This window comes from Dromaius novaehollandiae, chromosome 9 (assembly GCF_036370855.1).
Source record: "Dromaius novaehollandiae isolate bDroNov1 chromosome 9, bDroNov1.hap1, whole genome shotgun sequence".
In the NCBI taxonomy this organism is placed as follows: Eukaryota; Metazoa; Chordata; class Aves; order Casuariiformes; family Dromaiidae; genus Dromaius; species Dromaius novaehollandiae.
In genome coordinates this window covers 12110380-12129747 of record NC_088106.1, presented here as the reverse complement: position 1 = coordinate 12129747, position 19368 = coordinate 12110380, and the positions used below count along the sequence as shown (strand labels likewise).

The window sequence follows — 19368 nt, the reverse complement described above, 5'->3', positions numbered from 1 at the left end:
ATACTCTAAGTTCCCCTCTGCATTGACTCCTAAGAGTCTATGTGCAGCCTATGGCCATGAAAGCATATTTCTTCTTTAAGAGAACAGTCAGACTTGGGATATCAGCTGCTTCCTACAAGTGTAACCCTGGTATGTCCCAATTCCTGCTTTGCCTATTTGAAATAAATGCTTGCAAAGATACAGGGTATCCTCACCTCAATAGTAAGACTGTAGAGCATTAAGGAGTTAACTAAGAGGTCTGAATGTGGGACTGTCTAACAACATTGTGAAAGACATACCTTCATCCATGTCTTTGGAAAATCTGTTGAGAATCCGTCCAGTTGGTGTAGTGTCAAAGAACTTCATGGGGCTACGCAGAATCCGTCGGAAGAGCTCATCGTGTAGCCTTGAGGATGCTCTGAGAGTTCCCTGGTAACACAGCAAACACTACAGTATTACCAAAGGGTGTTTGCCTTCGCATCACTGTCCCTCCCCTGGGCAACAAAACATTTCACCGATATTCTCTCTCGAACCGTAAGCATAGCTTTTTTTCTTATATTCTGGGCTTCCAACCAGTGGAAGGAAGCTATTAATTCAAGCAGATGTTTAACAGTAAACATGATGCAGCCCCAAGAGATAACTTGATGGAAATCTTGCAACCCACAATCTGACTTCCTCAGGTTCAGAAGTCTCTCTGGGAAGTGACCCAACGAACCACCGCAGTGACAGCAGTTCTATATATGCAGAAGTTGGGGGGAAGGGAGAGAGAGGGAGTAGAAGAAAACCAATAGGTGGTGCTGGCACCTACCTTTACGAAGACAACGCCACGAACAGCTTTCAGGATCAACATGACTGCCATAGACAGAGCATAAATGCCAGCATAGTACTGCATGTGAGGGTTATCTTTCATACTGTTGCTTATGACAGTATCATTTCCCAAAGTCACAGTGGTGTTCTGTGGGAAATTCAAGGGTTCAGTGAATAGGTGGTTAAGACAAGGATTAAGCAGGTACTCTTTACACATGGTGGAATTTAGCTGTTGCCCCCTCATTATTTTTGATATTTCTTTAAAGTAAGCTCTTTACTTTTTATTTTAAATTACGCATAAAAATCTGTTGCCATCCTAGAGTAACAGAACTCAGAAACATTCCAAATTTGAAATCTTCTTGAAGTCCCTCAGAGAAGAATGGTCTGCTCTTCCTAGGTACTAACTAGGTCTTGTTAGGGCCATTTTTCTGTCCATGTACACTTTCTGATGCGACTTCTCACCTGAGTTTCAATGAGCCTCACACTGTGTCCCATTATGCCAGCTACTGCATAGACGCTACAGGAAACGCCACTCTTGACTCAGACACATAGCACACAAATTCAGTATTTAAGAGCAGAATCATGAACAGATCCAGACACTTTTCTCCACTGTTAGCTAATTTAGCAGCATTTACACTCTTTTTTCACCTCTTGCACTTTGGTGTATTAGACTCATTCTACTTTCCCTCAAAGATCTATGTGGTATTAGGGGAATTTCCGGATGGCCGTCAAATCACAGATATTCCTTTCCTAAGAGGCTGCTGGTCCTATAAAAGGGTATCCCTGTCTCATGCTCACAGCACTCTGAACCCAGGGCAGCCCCAATTGTTTTCAAGCAGTGGGAGGCCTCTCTCCCATGAAACACTGCAGGCCAATTTGAGAACTGATTTCACTAGGTATCTTTTAGAGGAGACATCCCCCAAGCGGCAGGTGCTGCCTAGAGTGCCTTTAACACACAGCAGCATAGCAGGAAGGTGCCCGAATTCCAAAGGTCTCCTCAAAGCTGCATTAATATGATATGACCTTGTTTCAATTGTTCATACAACACTAGCACATAGCAGATCAGTGCAGACCTGACGTGGCCCCACCTCTTCAAACTGCCATTAAGAACATACTAATTCCAATCACCTCCTTCATTAATTCATTAGCCAGCTGGTTATTTAGAGTGATTACATAGCATTTTTTCTTGTGAAACTGTATCAACTATTAAATCAGCCTTGTCCCTTTACATACAAATTGCCAGTAAGGTCAGATCTGCGGTGTCTCTGACTCTGTTTTCTGCCTTTAAACAGTGCCAGCAATCAGACACTGCAAAAGCAGAAGGTGCAAAATTTCCACAGTACATGGATGTGGGACAATCAGCTCTACAATAAAGGTCATATCCTAAACCCTAGTAGTTAAAAATAGCTCAAATCCTAAAGCACATTTTTTCATTTTCCAAATTTCCTACATTAACTGTTAAAACTCTGAATACTTTTAATATTCATATTGACCACTCAATCCCTCTTTAAACAGTATTTCAGGTAAGCCATTTTTTCATTTAACAATCATGTCAGGTTATCCAGTATAATTTCTCTTTCACAAATCTATGCCATTCACATCCATTGAACAAAACCATGCTTTTCCAGCGTATACTTCAATGATCCATGAATATTTCAGAAAGCTTTCCTTAGCAGAGATACTCAACTTGCATTTTTGTAGTCCTCAGCCTTTTTCCTAGGCACTTTCTTCCACTTTCTTCCTGTAATTGCTGTGGTATCAACAGCTCCCTAAAAGATCAGTATATTTGATTCCTAACCTTCCATTTCATGCTTATTATTTCTTGTGCTCTTCTGAACAGTGCCAGATACTTGCATGCCACCATTCCTATTTCACAGGACAATTCACTTTGGATGTGTTGTGCACTGTCTCATCAAATACAGTTGTTACTTTCTGCCAGGAGCCCATAATTTTCTTTACTTGAACACTGTTACACATTCTCATTCTCCCTCTCTTTTCTTTTCCCCCCTTTTTTAAATCCTTCAGTATACTTAAGGATCCCATTGTTTATCTAAGCATTGCTGGCCATCTGTGCTTCATTATCCCTTCTCTGAGGGTTTTTTTCTTTAATTCTGTTGAATTTGGATCTTTAAATGCTACAAGACTCACAATCAAAGACCCTAGAGTGGGAAAAATCCCAAAGCATCCCAGGTCATCACATTCTTCAAAGGAACTCCCACAAGTCACTTGACTTAAAGCCATATACTTTGACAAGAAAGATTATCCGGTTAGATGCAAGGTGACATTCAAATAAAAGCAATCACTAAAATTAGTAATTCCTCTCACAGCTTGTTGGCTCCTTTTACATTTTCCCTTCCTTTTCTTAGACTAACCAAGACAAAGAACAAGAGGACAGTATAAAACTATATGAGCTGTTACATTTTTCTTTTAAATGGAGCTCTCATTCTTGGAGATAACTTCTCTCTGGTGAGATTACCTCTTGGGGGGTCTTATAACTTGCTTACATTATGAAGTACCACTTCGTCCAATAGGACTGCTTGGGATTAGTGTCAGCGAGAAATCCCCCTGCCCCTTATGCATAAGAGAGTAGAAATGCTATTAATCTTACTCCACTGCCTTGCTTTATCCAGAAACTCAGCCACCAGTTGCTAAAAGCTGTGCTGCCCACATTCAGCACAAAGAGTGCCATGATGATGAGAAACGCAAAGGGGCCTCCAGCTGCCTGAATGTAGATGCCATAAACAGACCAGGGGACAGAGCCTTTGCCTTTCTCTTCCAACTGCACCAATTGGCCTATGAAACAAAAGAGAAGGGAGAAGAAGTGAGGAAAGGAAAGTTGTTCCATGAAACTTCTGCAAGTTTGAGAACATCTGAGGGACTAAAGTAATTTTCACACTCTACAGGATAGTTTCAAAAACCCAGCCATTATTTAACACGGAGTTCAATGGTTCAACATTTTTGCAAAAAGTCACATTTCACCAACACAGTCATTCGCATCATCGTAGGACTGAAAAAGCTTGGTCAGCACAGACTCAAATACTAGGCTGGTATCAACCCCATCATTGCTTCTTTTAATCCCAAAGTTTAAAGTTAACATTAAATAGAGAGAACCCAAAGAGAGAGGTCAGACCATCATATTCTTCATACAAAAATGGCATGGTCTCCCTAGGACTCCGCAAGTGCCAAGCTATATATACACTGCCTTCTTAGGATACGAGGGAGAGGCGGTGTGGGAGACAGGGTACTAAAAGTTCCTTTGTGCTTATGGTATCCAGCCTGTGCTAGCCTGATTAAAAACGCCGCACAGGCACTCACGTTTACTGAATACTCTCTGACCGCTGCCTGTGTGCTATGAATCACACTGGGCGACCAGGACTTCAGACACCTTTTGAAACTTTGGAGGCACATTCACAATACGTTTTGAAAGCAAAAGTTTTGAACTTATTGGGGTATAAGGTAATTACAGCCAGAAATCTGATTACATAGTTACCCTCTTCCTTCTTCACAACTTTCTCCTTCTTCACAGACCCTGCTTTGGTACTTTTATCCTGAGGTCTTTTCAGTGAACTGTTTGTGTTCTTCTTTATATTAATCTGTAGGAAAACAACGGCACTAAACATACTGGAATAGTTTTCTTTGACATATTCATATCTGAGCCCAAACTTTTATAAGCTGCCTTCTCAGGAGGACTAGTGTTTTCAATAGCTTAGCATTTATATGAAGGATGATATTCCTCTGCCTGTTATTAGAGATGACTGCCAGCCCTGGTGGATTAATTCTGCTCCTCCACTGACCTGAACTGCTATCAGTGTGCACTGGCAGTGTTGCAAGGCAATTCCAGGGTCAGTGACACTGTGCATATACAGGTCGAAGGAATGCCACCCCCTACATAAAGACATAGTCCCCCTTTGCAATAATAATTTACAATTTTATTAAGAGTTTTTTTTCTGCCCACACACATACCTTAGAACTCCTCTCAGGAAACCTCATATGAAATGTGTCTCTCTTCCAAAATCTAACTGTCATTGCTCCAAAAAGAGCTAAAGCAGTATCTAAGGAGTCAGTTAACTTGGACTTCCAGAAATCAAGTGCCCAAACACTAAATGGCACACACAATCACTGTTCTAAACTTAGCCATCTTCCCATAAATGGAAACTACTATCTGTTCAGCGACTGTCTCGATCAATTAATTGAACTGCCCTACACAGCATCTTCCAGGTCATCTTCCCACCCTTTACGTCAGGAAGAGAGATCTCACACATGGCAAACCACAGAGCATCTAACTTCAACATCCCTTTCTTCTAATCCCATAGGGAATACAAATCAACGTTCCTTCCATGTGTGGTACTGCTTACAGAGAGTGAAGGTCAGCCAAGCATGCAGGCTGGAAAATCTCATGTTAACTGTCATCACATTAATTTTAGAATGGCAGGACTATAATCTGCATATCCTTTCTCAGGCATGAAGAGTAACGCATTACATTCCTTCGCTTCTTTCACTAACATCTCTCAGGAGAAAATCCTACCCAGCACCTTCTATCAGCATATTTATCACAATGCCACCTTTTCAGAAACTCTCATTTTCTATGCCTATACTTGTGAATAAGGAGCCTCTTGCTTCTTAAAAAATAATTGCAGGTATGCTTTTTAATCTCTTACTAAGAGAAAATGCACACAACACTTAAGCAGAGAAAGTTCTAAAATCATCAAAAAAAGCAGCTAAGTTACTAACTCCAAAAAATACCTTCAGGAAACGAGCAAGGGAAAGGTGAGAAAACTAAATCGTTGAAATTTTAAATGCAGGTCCTGCTGAACAGTTCCTGTTATTTTATAGTTCATTATTTACATTTTTTGTAAGCATGAAAGGATGATCCACTGACTAATACTAAAACACAAGCCCAAGGTTGCATTTAGAGCATCTGCTTCAAAACAGAAGCAGTCTCAAGCAACAAGATTTTTTCCCAAAACTCCAAGACACAAAGCAATTTCAGAGTTACATTTCCAACATACTGTTGCAAATAACTTTTGGACAAGCTGTGTCATTTTCGCTGTGTCTCAGCAATCACGTGCTATGTGAAAAAGAGGTAAAGATCCAGAAAAGAATTTGTCAGACAAAGGTTGGGCTATGTCTGAGCCGATTTGGAGGCAAGTTAAAAAATGAGGTGTATACTGAAAGAGCGGAGAAGCTTTCTGCTCTGAACACCAGAGGAAATGACACATTTATTTCATGTTCATTTCAGCTCACTGGCAGAGTTGATATCTCTATTATACATCCCCCAAATACAAATACAAACTAAGACTTCAAATAGAAAGTGCTAATAAAGCACAGAATATTCTACAAGAAATCTATGGGTCAGATCAACGCATGAAGCCATTTTCCAGTCTTCTTCAAACTACGTCATTTAGTTCATCTCATTAGAAAAGTCAGAGTGCTTTAAAATGGAAAAACAAGTACCTCTATATGTGGTGTTTCTCCCAGCTGCAGGTTATTAAAAATGGTTGCATAGTCACCATTTAAATTCATCAGTTCCTCATGACTTCCTCGCTCAGTAATGCAGCCTTCTTTCATGAAAACCACCTCATCACAATCAACAAGATACTGGAGAAAATGGCAGTGAGAACAAGTCTTTATCATTATGTCTGATAATCAGACACATGCCCACACGACCTTTTTTCCATAATTTAAAGACATTTGGTGGTGTGGAATGGGGTGAAGTAACAAACCTTCCAGGTAATAGACATCTGATTTTTTTTTAAAGGCCCTGCATTGACTAGAGTACCATGATTACTTTTACTCTATAGGCACAAAAATTTTGTGTGTTCTATTAAAGACAATCTGTTATGGAAGACAGAATTCAGGATATTTAAACCCTGAAAATCCTGATATATCAATTAGTAATATTTCTATGCACAGAAGACAGCAGAAAATCCTGGAATGCATCACTGATATCAAATCTAAGCATTTTCTGATGTGATAAACCAACTTCATGGCAAAAAATGTTTTTGAATAAGGTATTTGTATTTTTGGTAAATTTTCTTCAGCTAAGTGTTACCAGTACCCATCAGCTAAGTACGCGCCAGTATCAACTAAAGAATCAGACTGTGCTCGGTGCATACCTGCAAACCTAGTTTGTAAATCTAAACCATATATCCTAGAGAAACGGGGTTGTGCTGTAACAGGTCAGAGCATGGGAATCTTCAGTATGAAAACAACTGACTAAAAAGCATTTCAGGAAACTCCAAGAAAAAGTATGAGAGATGTAGTACCTGAAGCTGATGAGTGATGAAAAGGACAGTCTTTGACTTCAGGTGCTTCCTTATTGCACTGTTAAAAATGTGATTTCCCACATGAGCATCTAAGGCACTAAGGGGATCATCAAGGATATAAATGCTCCTGTCACTGTACAGTGCTCGAGCCAGACTGATTCTCTGACGCTGTCCTCCACTCAGGTTAGCCCCTCGTTCACCAATCTGCACAGATACACACCCATTATTTTGGTTCTACAACACCACGCAAGACAAAAAAAATTCATTGAGCTTGTGAGGTGACTGAAATGAAACAGACCATACAATACTATATTCTATAGTCTCAAGTGTCCACTTCTTTGTGAAATGTATTACACAATCAGCAAACCCATGGCTAATATGCTTCAAATATGACAGTAGTTTTTTGCTTATTTTACTTTTATTGTATTAACACAGCCATGTTTTACTTAACTATTTCAAATGAAGTTCAAACACGGCCTGTAAAGGCAACTGAATTTACAATACAATGAAAAACTCCCAAACTATCAACTTCCAAATGAAAAACATGACACAACTCAGTCTCAATAGTCCAGGCCCACACTGATAAGCTCAGGAAGGTGCAACAAGGCATTCAGCAGCTTGGCTTATATGCATACCAGATTGATGTCCCCCTTACCCCAGTCTGGTTTGCCAAGCCAAAAATCCTACTTTTCTCTATCCACTAATTAGTTTATTACAAACAAAATCTGTACCTCTGTCAGGTCCCCATTTGGAAGGATGGCTAGGTCAGGTCTCAGACAGCAACCATTCAACACAGTATTATATCTAAAGAACATGAGTTAGATCAGCAGTAAGGGTTTTTTTGTTTTGTTTTTTTTCCCCAAAGTGTTTAGTTAACACAGCATTATCTCACTTTTCACATAAATATCAGACATTCCAGCAGCCTAAAGCAGACGATCTGCCTTGGATTCCCAAGAAACTGAGGACAGCAATTCATTACCTACTTCTGAAATACTATGTAGGTAAGGAGGCAAATTCTTTCCAGAGATAACTAGCATAGACCCCAGGGAAGGTCCCCACTGGGAAAGGGCCACATAAAGTGCCAGCACATTGCAAGCAGCAGTTGTTGTGTTTAGAGAGGGCAAGGCCAGGACAGCAAGAGCAAATGACGCTTCAGTGCTGCTCCGCAGCAGCTGCTACAAACAAAGGTCAGACAGTTCTCCAACATGAGCTACAGCCCCCACTGCAAATGAGTGATGACAGAAGCACTGACAGCCATCAGCCACAGTGACCACACATAGGAGAGGTAGGCTCTTAAAGGAGACTCATTTGAGTCTTAAAGGCAGACTCTAAAGGAAAGATAGGCTACATTAAATTTTCCCACACTAGAGTCGAGAATTACTAAGCTGTCAAAAATCAGCAAACAGCTCTGACAAACCTTTCTTCATCATATTCCTTTCCAAACAGAATGTTGTCTTTCAGTGTCGCATTGAGAATCCAGGCCTGCTGGGCCACATAAGCAAATGTTCCACTTACTGCAATGCTACCCTCCAGCAGGGTCATCTGGAATAGAAGAACCTTAAAATTATGCCATTCCATGTTTAGAATAGCCTTTCTTCTATACAGTACAATGGGAATGAACTCACTTTTCCAAAATAAGTGAAATAGGAGATAGGAAAGAGAAGAGCATGGGAAGTCAAAACAGAATTTCTCACCTGTCCTAAAATAGCTGAAATAAGTGAAGTTTTTCCGCTCCCCACACTACCACAAATTCCAACAAGTTTTCCCTAGGCAGGAAAGAAAAAAAAAATTATGGTACTCATTATGTACATTCCCCATCCTATTCAGAATTTGGACTACCTACAATATCTCAGAGGGTACAGTAAGACATTAATGCCAGCTGGAAAAGGACACATCAAATAGGAAAAAACAAGACTGAATCAATATTTTAACTCGAGAAAAATAAACAGCGAACACTATCCCATTATGGGCTAAAACTGAATGAATGCCACAGGTGAAAAGCAATGTGTTTTAGGATCAGTTTCCTCTGACTGGGCAAGGCACAGCTCCCAGAGAATGCTGCACCCAGCCCAAAGCACCAAGGCTTGTCTCAACAGAAGGCATTGAGATGCTCTCAAGAACCTGGTCCAAAGGCAGACTTTCTACTGCCTTCAGTTGGTGAGAGCTCCAACTAAGAAAACAAACAAACAAAAAAAATCTGTATTAACTTGACAAGGAGACAAATAAGGAGAAGACTGCAAAAATGTAACAAATTAACAGATAACTGGAAAGTTTGATATTACCAATTGAGCATAATCAGTCAGTGTGATAAGGAAAGATATAAAGAGGGAAGGACTGATAGAAGAGTGGAATTTAGGATATATGTATCTAGTAAAACTTCCTGCCTGTGAGATGCAGTTTGCTAAGGACCAAGGAAAAGGTGAAATCCAATCACCTGAAGCATTTATCTGTAAGAAAATTAGTGGATGTTAAACAAACACTGGATTCATGGAGACTGCTTTTATTCCTGTTGTAAAAAGGGCAAAATGGATAAAAAGGGTATATAGCCATATGTGGAACACATGCTGGCTTCTCTCATTTACAAGTTTTCCACCTCTGACAATGAGTTGGCCTTTACGTTTTCAAGTACCTGTGTACTCCTTTTTCAAGGCTATTTAATATTTGAAAATACATGCTACCCTCTCTTGAGGATTTAGACTACCCCTCTACTCACATGAGTGCACAAGGCAGTTTATCTACAAGTATCTTGGTAGCTGCAAGGATTGCATTACTCCAGTATCCAAGTGCCAGACTGCAAAACTTATGTATTAATAGAAAGATGCCATGTATTAAATTTAATGCTTTTTCTTCAACATTTTACATGCTTTTACCCATCTTAGAATGAGGACTCCAATTATTTTTAACTTCTTGAAAATCCCTCTGTATCCTTCTATTATACACAAATTCTCAGTGAGGAATTAACTACACATTCTCCAATGAAAATCTACTTTTATGCTCCATTAGAATATCCAATCACCTAAAATGTTCATCCAGAGTATGGGTGAAAGCCCACAAAATTATTAAATGGTTGCAAGAATAAACCCTCTATTGGTATCTCTGTTGTCCTACTGATTCCTTAAGCTCAGTGGTCACATACTGCATTGAGCGCTACAAACAGCAAAATCCTGAGTTAAATGCGACAGGGTGACAGCTATACATCCTACAGTGCCTCACAGGAGGTTTGCAGGGACTGTTTGCTAAAACACAGCACTGCTGTTCACATCAAGATCAGGTACTGCACCCTAGCTACTGCAGTTGCCATGGATATTACAGGAGCATACAAATAGCAATATGCTCCATTTCATGCAAAAATATATGGTTCTTTCTTCCAAGGGACAGCCAAGAAAGAAGACCTTTTGAGAGCCCAGATTAATTTCTCCTTTCTTCTCTTACCTTTTCTATCTCCAAGTCAATGTTGTAGAGAGTCCTCTGAAGCCGAAGGTTAACCAGGTGGATGATTTTGTTCTCCTCTTCAGGGCTAGGATGGTCATCACTGTCCACTAGAAGATGGCCCTTCTGCTCTGCCAGCACAGCTTGCTGTCCCTCATTCTGCAGCTTCATTTTCTCTTTCTTGCCCTTCGTGACTTTCTTGTCTTTTTTCACTTTGGGGGTCAACTTTGGTGAGCTCTGGACGCTGGCGTGGGAGAAGTCCCAAGCCAAGGTAGCATTTTTCACCTCTATCGCGGTGTGAGGATTGGCTGGTTTTTTCTTTATCATATGAACCTCTTCCATTAGAAATAAACTCTGATAGGAGTTGTGAGAGAGGTGTAAAGATGAGACACCTGGTCAAGACTGGGAGACAAGCCTATGGCACACTCACGCAGCAAAACACATCAGGCTATATAGTGGGAGGAAGCTGAAGAGCAAAAGGTAGCTCATTAGTGTAAACTAACTCCAGGCCTGCTAAGTGGCCTGGGCATTCCTGGATGTGGTGGAAGCACTTAGATACAGTAAGACTTTTAGAGAATTACAATATTCTGGATGCTGTATGAGAGAGGCTTATTCTTCTAACACTGTTTGCGACTCCAGCTCTGTAACTTCCAAGCACAAAACACATGAGCAAAATACATGGGTAGGAGAGCAGAGGTCACCAGGAAGGAAAGTGACTTACTTGCCCTGCACACCAGCTCATTACAGAAGGAGGTGGAAATGACTTGCTGCAGCCTCATTCAGAAGGGGTACATTTGCTGCTGGGGAAAAGTAATCTGACTTGAACGATCTTGGACTGCATGACAACAAAAATTAAGCCACTAAGTCCATTGTATCATGTTCTCCACCACATCCATCAGTATTTATAATCAACACAGAGTAGGAAGAGATTTTTCACACAATTTAATTACAAAATAAAAGAGATTTCCATTTACATAACCTATGTTTTGAACTAAAAAGCCTTTTGCAATTACAGAAATCTCAAACTCTAGTCTTACTCTTGCGATTGCTATGCCTGAATCATACGTCCATAAGAAAGCTCATACTCATTTACAGAACCAGAAAGCCAGTTACATTTTTGTGACATTACAGTATCCCCACTTTGTTTTACACTCCCTAAACAAATTATACTGTTTACAGTCTTAAACTGTAAATAATTTCATCTCACCTCCTCTTCCCCTAAAAAACTCCTTTCACTGTAACTGGACTTAAGAAATCCTGATTTAGGGTGACTCACACAAAAGATTAAATTAACATGCCCAAAAGCAATGGGATCTCTCAATCATTCTGCAGATTCTACTTCTCTCATATTCAAATGTGTTTCAAGAATCCATTACATGAAATCCATATACCTGTCAATATTTGTACATACAGAGTCACTATCTATTTGGAAACATCCCTGCAATGCACTATTGCCTCTGAGAGAAGGCAAAATAAAGGCCTATCCTCCGAGTTCATACTAAGTACACACAGTGTATTTATTCATAGGGACTGAAGAATGAAATAAGAATACTTGTGTCATCCGGGCTATAATTCTTTGCCCCAAATTTTGTTTAGTTGGATCACAACTGCATATTATTCATGTAATGAGTTGGAATTTCAGTCACCTAATCCACTCTGAAAACACAAAAGCACTGTTTTTCATGACTACAAGTAAAACGCTGTACTAATTTGTGCAAAGCCTGCCAATATAATAATACATGTGACATTTTCAAAAAGAGTTTCACTAGTGAAATACAAAATTTCATTGTAGGCATGCTGCACTATCTTTTCACGGGGATGGTTTTAAAAGAGTATAAGAATTACTACACTGTGAGCCATCTAGTCCAGTATCCCATCTCTAACAGGGGTCAACCTCAAAACCTTGCAATCATTAAACAAGAATATTTTGCTTCCCACAGTGGTATTATCTTAAACCTTTAATATGCCTTGATTGGATTTATATCCCTTCTTCAGGACATAATAATCTGGAGTAACAAATGTAAAGAAAAAGAACTCCTCGGACATTAAAACAGCATTGACTTTAAAGTGTCCCCTTAGCATCTATTATACACATACAACACTCCATACTGACAGATAAAAGCACAAGGCCAAAGGACTGCTTACCTTAAATCTGTCAACAGAAACAGATGCCTCAGACAGAGACTTCACTGAGAAAGGTGTTACTTTTAGAGCAAAAGTCATTGAATTAAAGACAGTGACCACTGTGAATGCCTAAAAACAAGACAGGGAAGAGAATCATATTTGGATGCAATATACCCACTAGCAATTCCAACTTTCTAAAGGTACATAGCAGCAATTCAAAGCCATGGAAAAGGTCCACAATTCAAGAATAGCCATTTCAAGACTGAACACATTCTGGAACAGCACAAAGCAGCAGATCCATCCAAGTCTTTCCCCAGTGCTTTGTAACAGACCAAGACAGACATCTTCAATGTTTGCAGGTCCACTGAAAATGGCAGACAGCAAAATTCTGCATTAGCCTATTACTTTTGAAAACCTGTGTTCAAATCCTGTCTTAACTCACAAAGAGAGACAGATCTTTGCTGTTTGCATCCAAACACACTGTAAGACAGAAAATGTCCAGTAATCCCAATGCCCAGTCGAAATAGCAACCAGGAGTGCTGGTTCATATTCAGCTCAAAACCTGTTCTGAGGAAGCTCAGGGCTCAAACAGCACTGTGAACGCTTTTTGCACAAAATACAACAATACATCTGCTGCTGCCACACCCATCAGATGTTCGTTTTTGTGAGCCAGGTCACGAAACAAAGAACATGCTAAAGAGATCAAGTATCTTCATTACAGCTTAACAGAAAAGCAACCATAGTAACATTATAAAGAATATTTTCAACATTTTGACAAGCTAACCAGTTACCTGAGCTGCTGTAAGATCGTAGCCAAGGATCATATGGACAGAAAACGTCACCACACTGGCAATAACTACAACTATGGGAGCCACACCCACAGTGATGCTCTGGAAGTAGCCTGCACGCTCTAAGATTTTACGTTCTTCCTCCCGAATTTCTAGAAATATAAATAGGGGCACCGCATTTGAAGTAGGATTCAGAGGGGTACATGCACAGCAGACACTATCCACAGCATTAGAAACACCAAGAGAGGTCTAACTTTACACTTTATCATTTAACACATTACATACTTCCCTGGAAGGACCACAGTTACACAGGAGCAAATATAATTGTCTGTAAATCTCCATAAGAATAGAAGTCTTTTTATGTTTATCAAAAGTGGAGCAATCTGCACATTTAATAAACAATTTATAAATAGAACAAAATTTAAAAATTAGAGCAAAGTCACAAATATTATTATGCTAGAATGTGAAACTTCAGAAACAGAACTGTTTTTCCAACCCATCACGCATGAGAGAAACAGGGAGTCTGAGGGATGGATATGTTATTACACTGCACTTGCATCAACATCTTTGGTATTAAGCCAGGAGGATGCACCAGGATATTAAGCGATAGAGCATTTGTACAAAGGGAAACATTTACAGATTTTGTAAACTTACTTTGAACATTCTGAGAAAATGCTTTGACCCAGGCATACATTTTAATGAACTTAATGTAATTGAGAACTTCGTTCATCTTCTGCACACGTTCATCTGTTGTTGATACACATTTTCTTCTGAAATAAGCCGTGAGGCGTGATACAAACATCTGAAACAAGAAGCATCACCACACAACACTAGCAGCAACTCCAAAATGGCAAGTACATTCAAGTCCTCCTAACTACCAAGAAAAGCAAATTCTGAATCTGAAATAGGATTTCAATGATAGAGCAAGAAGGCGGTCATTTTGACATAAACAGAAGGCTAAAAAAGCTATTCGTATCCTCCCACCTCATCTGCGCTGAACACTAAACTCATGATAGGAAGTCTAAATAAAAATAAAATCAGTGAATATAAAGCAATATGTTTTTACCAATATTGAATTGTATGAGAGTTCTTTAAAGTTTCTGAAGTACAAAGACTACAAACACATTAACCTCAAGACAAACTAAGTTAGCCCTCATCATCAAATGGACACTAGAACTCCTTTCAGCCAACCATTTAACCTGGTCCTAAGGCATAAGAAAGAGCTAAACTTTGCACAGCCAGATCAAGTTTTACAATATGCCAGGGCTAGGCAGGTGCTAAAACAGTATTAGCATCCTTACTAAACCAATCTGAAAAGAAATAGTTGTTCATGTGTTCCTAAGTATCTTTTATTCATACTTTCATGCCATTCCTTTCCTGAAATCCCAAAAGAACACACTTCATTATTAAGTCTTCTACGCTTTGCCATCCCTCTTGCCACCTCTTTTCAAGTCCCCTTCAATACAAAAAGACTGCTGAAAAGAACTGGTAAAACTCTACCCCTTTTCATTACCTTTTTTTGGAATATAGTTCCCATTATTTTCATCCTTACTGTTCTGCAGATAAATTAGACCAGAGTGGACCTCACAGTATTCTGCTTCCCCGCTTTTTAAAATGGACAGTCTGAAAACAGTGACAAATCTTCAGCAGCCTCATAGCACATTTCAGAGGCAAGAAGATTTTGGCTTGGACTAGCCTATTTCACAGCTCAGCAGAAGTAGAGGCAGTGGTATCTAACCAAGAACACTTCTCACTCAGATGGCTGCTCTTCAGCATCTTTTGTTGAATTCAAGAGTGGTGTGCTCTTGACTGAAACATGTAACACTGAGCCTTCTCCCCCTTGTACACAACCTGGAGGCCTTCTGTCTTTCCAGACTCAATCGCAAACACTTGAGCTTTGCTCATTTCACAGTGTAACTTAGCTATGCATATTTATCTCAAAGTCAAATCTATTTACCTTCCTATTTCCTAATTCTCTTTTCCACTTTTGAGTTCCATGTTTCCAAATTTCTGCTTTTTACACCATCTTTGGGAACAACTTCAATATCATACAGCACCATAAATGGGCTTAACCTAGCATTTTTCAACACCTGTTCAGGACTATACACGTCTGAACTAAGAAAAATGAAGCATTTGAAAGATTATTGAAGTCTTTCAACTCACCATTGCTGGGTAGAAAAGGATGAAGACAGCAGAGCCCAAGAAGCCTGTTGGACCCAGAACGATCACATTATAAACCATTCCTAAGATGGCCACGATAGGGCCCCCAGCCAACAAACTGCCAACTGCTGCAGCTTCAAACATCCTTTGACCATCATTGGAACATACATTTATGAGCTGAAAAATACACATAACATATAGATTATTTAGGTTTAGGACACAGCTCATCCTCAAAGGAATGTACTGCATATCCCTTTTCATTTTGCAGTTTCCAAGAAGATACTGTGGCTTACCTCTCCAAGAGACTTCTCCTTGATATTCTTCAGCTTGAGAATTTTCTTAAATGCCATTGTCAAGATAGCTCCACGCAGTCTAACCCCCGTGCGGTAATTTAAGGCCCAGGTTAGTGCAAGGGACCAGGATCGCACTATTTCCGTCATAAAGATGCCAAAAACTAAAAACAAGCTGTACTGCAGCCTGGACTCACTCTGCTGTGTATATTCCAAGAGATGTTTCACAACGAATGCCTACAGGAAGAAATGCAAGCTTGCATGAACACCCAGCATCCTAGAGAACCATGCAACAACTTTATGTTAAGTTAGAAATAAGTAGGCTACTTTGCTTTTAAGAGAGCCATTTGAAATAGAAAGCATCTTCTTTCTAGAAGTAAAAGATGTCAATAAAAGGAGTACTGTAACACAAAGCCCTGCTGAGAGCCAAGCACTGAGTCAAATTTAGCAAGTAAAGAGAGTTAAATTTGAAACCACATTCCTTGCAGCACACTTCTAATCCTCCACGTCTTCTAACTTAACATAAATCTGTCAGTTAGCTGAAAGCAATGCATTATCATATAGAAGAGTTTTAAAATATAGTCGCTACTTATACATCTGAGCACATTTACATGATATTAAGACCTTTTTTATTTTATCTTTGGTTTGCTTCAAACGTGCTTATTTGATAAAAAGGAACAATGTACCTACAGTTGTAGTGGGGAAGAGTGAGAAGGACATTTGCAAAACATTCCTGGAAATAAACATCAGCAGTTTAATAGTAAAGAAAAAAACAAGCAGAAAGCACAAGGTATGTAATACCATAAATCATTGGGGGCAGGGGAAAAGAAGAAGGAAAAAAATTAACCATTCACTCCCTCCCCATCCCCTCTCCCTCCAAAACCATGAACACTTTACCTCAGGAATCACATTTCAAACATCACCTGCAGAAAGAGGGTAGCCCCCAAACCACTGATTCCCACTTCCAGCTCTTTGTGGTCCAACGGCACAATATAACATCATATAACTCACAATCACCAGCAATATTAAGTACTACTGACTGAGAAACAACAGGCTTTTATTTGAAACAAAGTGCCATCTTAAAATGGTAACATCTCACAAACACTGTACAAAAGGTAGAGCATTGTATAAACATACAATCTGCACATACAGGATAATTATAAAGGACTAGTATCTAACAGTCAGTCTTAGCCTCAAAAACAAACTAGATTTGAAACTATACACAAAAAATTAAAGATACAAAACCAAAACCAATATATGTTCGTGAAGTCCAAAAGGAAGTCAAAACTTGCAGATGCCAGTGGGGGGGGGGGGGGGGGGGGGGGGGGCTTCCGAGGCTGCACGGATTCTGAAATCTGGTTTTAAAAGTATGCTACGATAAGGCTTCACAGATAACAAAAGGAGATTTCCTAGAGAGCTTTTCAATAAATGATGCTTTAAGATGTTGGTGCTTATGATATGCTAATACAAAGCGGAGAATTACCTTTGCCCATGGCAAAAACAAAAAAAAAAAAAATCTGAGACCAAAGAATACATTTCAGAAGCCTTTCACAGTCCGTTGAAGTCCTCTTGGCTAAAGCAGGTTTTGCAAATAAGAGTTCTCTACAGCGTGAAGAGAGAGGAAAAAAAACAAAAGCCCACTACTTCGGCAAAGGTATCAATAGCTATAGCCCAGCACCAAATAACAGAAAAAAACGGAGATAAAATTCATCTGTTCTGAGGAAAGAAAGTCTGCATGTCAGAACCAAGGAAACATGCTGTAAATAATTTTGGTCTTTCATTTTCCCAAGTGTGAATTAAAGCCAGATGTCCATCAGGTTCTAGAATGGCCACTGAGAAAATTTACACACCGATCCCTGAACAAATGTGAGGAGCTCACATTCACAGATCTATTGCATTCCAACATTATCTTTACTTGGATTTAGTTTTACATCCACTGTTTGGACCTCAACTGCATACAGTTGGTTTGCAGTTACTAAGAAGATTACTGACTTCTTTTTCCAGTATTCAATCCAACATATGCAACTGAGTCACTGAGCAGAGGGGTGAAAATCCCCCTTTTTCCTCATGAGCTGTAACTCAGCATGGTCGCAGACTGCAAGCATTTTCTCGCACACCACAGCATTGCTGAAAGTCTCCAAGAGAGGATGTATAAAGATAGCAGATGTTTCCTGGGGTCTCATTCCTCTCAAAACTTTTTAGTGCAATTTTTCAGCACTATTTTATAGAATCAGCATCTCCCGTGATGAAATAGAGACCAGCTTACATTATACCCCCCTTTTTTTTTTCCCCAGAAGAAAGAAGAGAGGAAACAGCAAATTAAAGAATTTTGAAAAGGGAGGGGAAAAAAGTCGCACAGAGTTAACATTTACATCTGAGAACATACTGTTTGAATTCAAACTACTTTAATGAAAAAAATCCAGCATAAAGTTCTTTACAAAACAAGCACATTACAGTACAAAAAAACTCAATTTCAAACTAAAGGGGAAAAGGAATTCCTGTGACTATCACCGTAGTAGTTGGTACTAGCTGCTTGGCTGTCTTAAGCATTCTCATTGAATAAACATTACCTTACCTTTGCTCTTGGCGTTGGCTCTGCCCAGCAGGACTGCCTCATTCTGACGCAGAAAACAGCCATCCTGAAAATTCTAAAGAACAGCTTCTGTCACTGGTCCCACTGCAGCGCGGGCGTCCCCACCACAGCCTGTGCGCGACAGCACAGGGCAGGCTGCAACTGGAGCCAACTGGGAAAGCGGGAAACTTACCTCCAGCAGCTTACCACACCCCCCTCCAATAACTGACCAAACTTTTGTCAAGCTGTACTCCACTGAGATAGCAAGTTTCCCCATCTCCCAAACTGGAAGAGTAGCTCTGAACAGTTGCAAACAGGTACATTGTTCAGACCTGGAGTTAAACTGATCGTGTTTAGTGATTCAAAGAACTTCGTTGCTCCTCAACTCAGACATGAAAGTTTTGGTAGCTGGTTAACTGGCAGCAAATATTCACTGAAAATAAGTATTATCTAACCTATAGTAGTACATTCTGATGGTTATTACAAGGCAGTCTGACACACAAAGCTGTCTTTCAGCAGGCTACAGGTTTAGACACTGTGCCAGATGCAGAATTTACCAAAATAAAAAGCGGAAGATCCTTGAAGGATCTGTCTGATATCAAAAAACCCAGACAGGAAGTCTTCAACAACTCCCTTCCAGCTATAACCATCACAATGCTTATTAGCAAAGCCACAACTGTTGGCTGGCATTTCAAGTTCATAAAAATTCAGTTCAAAATTTTGAAGTTTAACATAGTGTTTAACTCCACTTTGATAATTTCCGCCAATACACAAGGTCAAATCAAGTGCTTTTCCTGATCTCCCTTTTCACCTGCAGGTGACTGAAAGGGTGTAATAACACAGGAAAGCACTGATACTTCAGAAGAGACAGCACAGGCATATCCATGAGGCATGCCATTTTAGAAAACAAGGAGGAGGGGTGGTAAAGACTCATTTTTCATGCCAAATGATGG

General features: G+C 39.7%; 1 protein-coding gene across 1 annotated transcript in view; it reads right to left on the bottom strand.

Moving 5' to 3' along the window:
* Nucleotides 1–19368, bottom strand: part of ABCC5 (ATP binding cassette subfamily C member 5) — a 77090-nt gene that overhangs the window by 38669 nt on the left and 19053 nt on the right. Inside the window, exons 6-20 of the mRNA XM_064516716.1 lie at nucleotides 15847–16080; nucleotides 15557–15730; nucleotides 14048–14195; nucleotides 13397–13545; nucleotides 12627–12734; nucleotides 10485–10835; nucleotides 8747–8818; nucleotides 8470–8594; nucleotides 7784–7856; nucleotides 7053–7256; nucleotides 6241–6384; nucleotides 4277–4379; nucleotides 3395–3579; nucleotides 788–934; nucleotides 279–408 (exon numbers count right to left, since the gene is read on the bottom strand). Of these exons, the coding sequence (XP_064372786.1) occupies nucleotides 279–408; nucleotides 788–934; nucleotides 3395–3579; nucleotides 4277–4379; nucleotides 6241–6384; nucleotides 7053–7256; nucleotides 7784–7856; nucleotides 8470–8594; nucleotides 8747–8818; nucleotides 10485–10835; nucleotides 12627–12734; nucleotides 13397–13545; nucleotides 14048–14195; nucleotides 15557–15730; nucleotides 15847–16080 (2347 nt within the window). The remainder of the gene's footprint in view (nucleotides 1–278; nucleotides 409–787; nucleotides 935–3394; nucleotides 3580–4276; nucleotides 4380–6240; nucleotides 6385–7052; nucleotides 7257–7783; nucleotides 7857–8469; nucleotides 8595–8746; nucleotides 8819–10484; nucleotides 10836–12626; nucleotides 12735–13396; nucleotides 13546–14047; nucleotides 14196–15556; nucleotides 15731–15846; nucleotides 16081–19368) is intronic.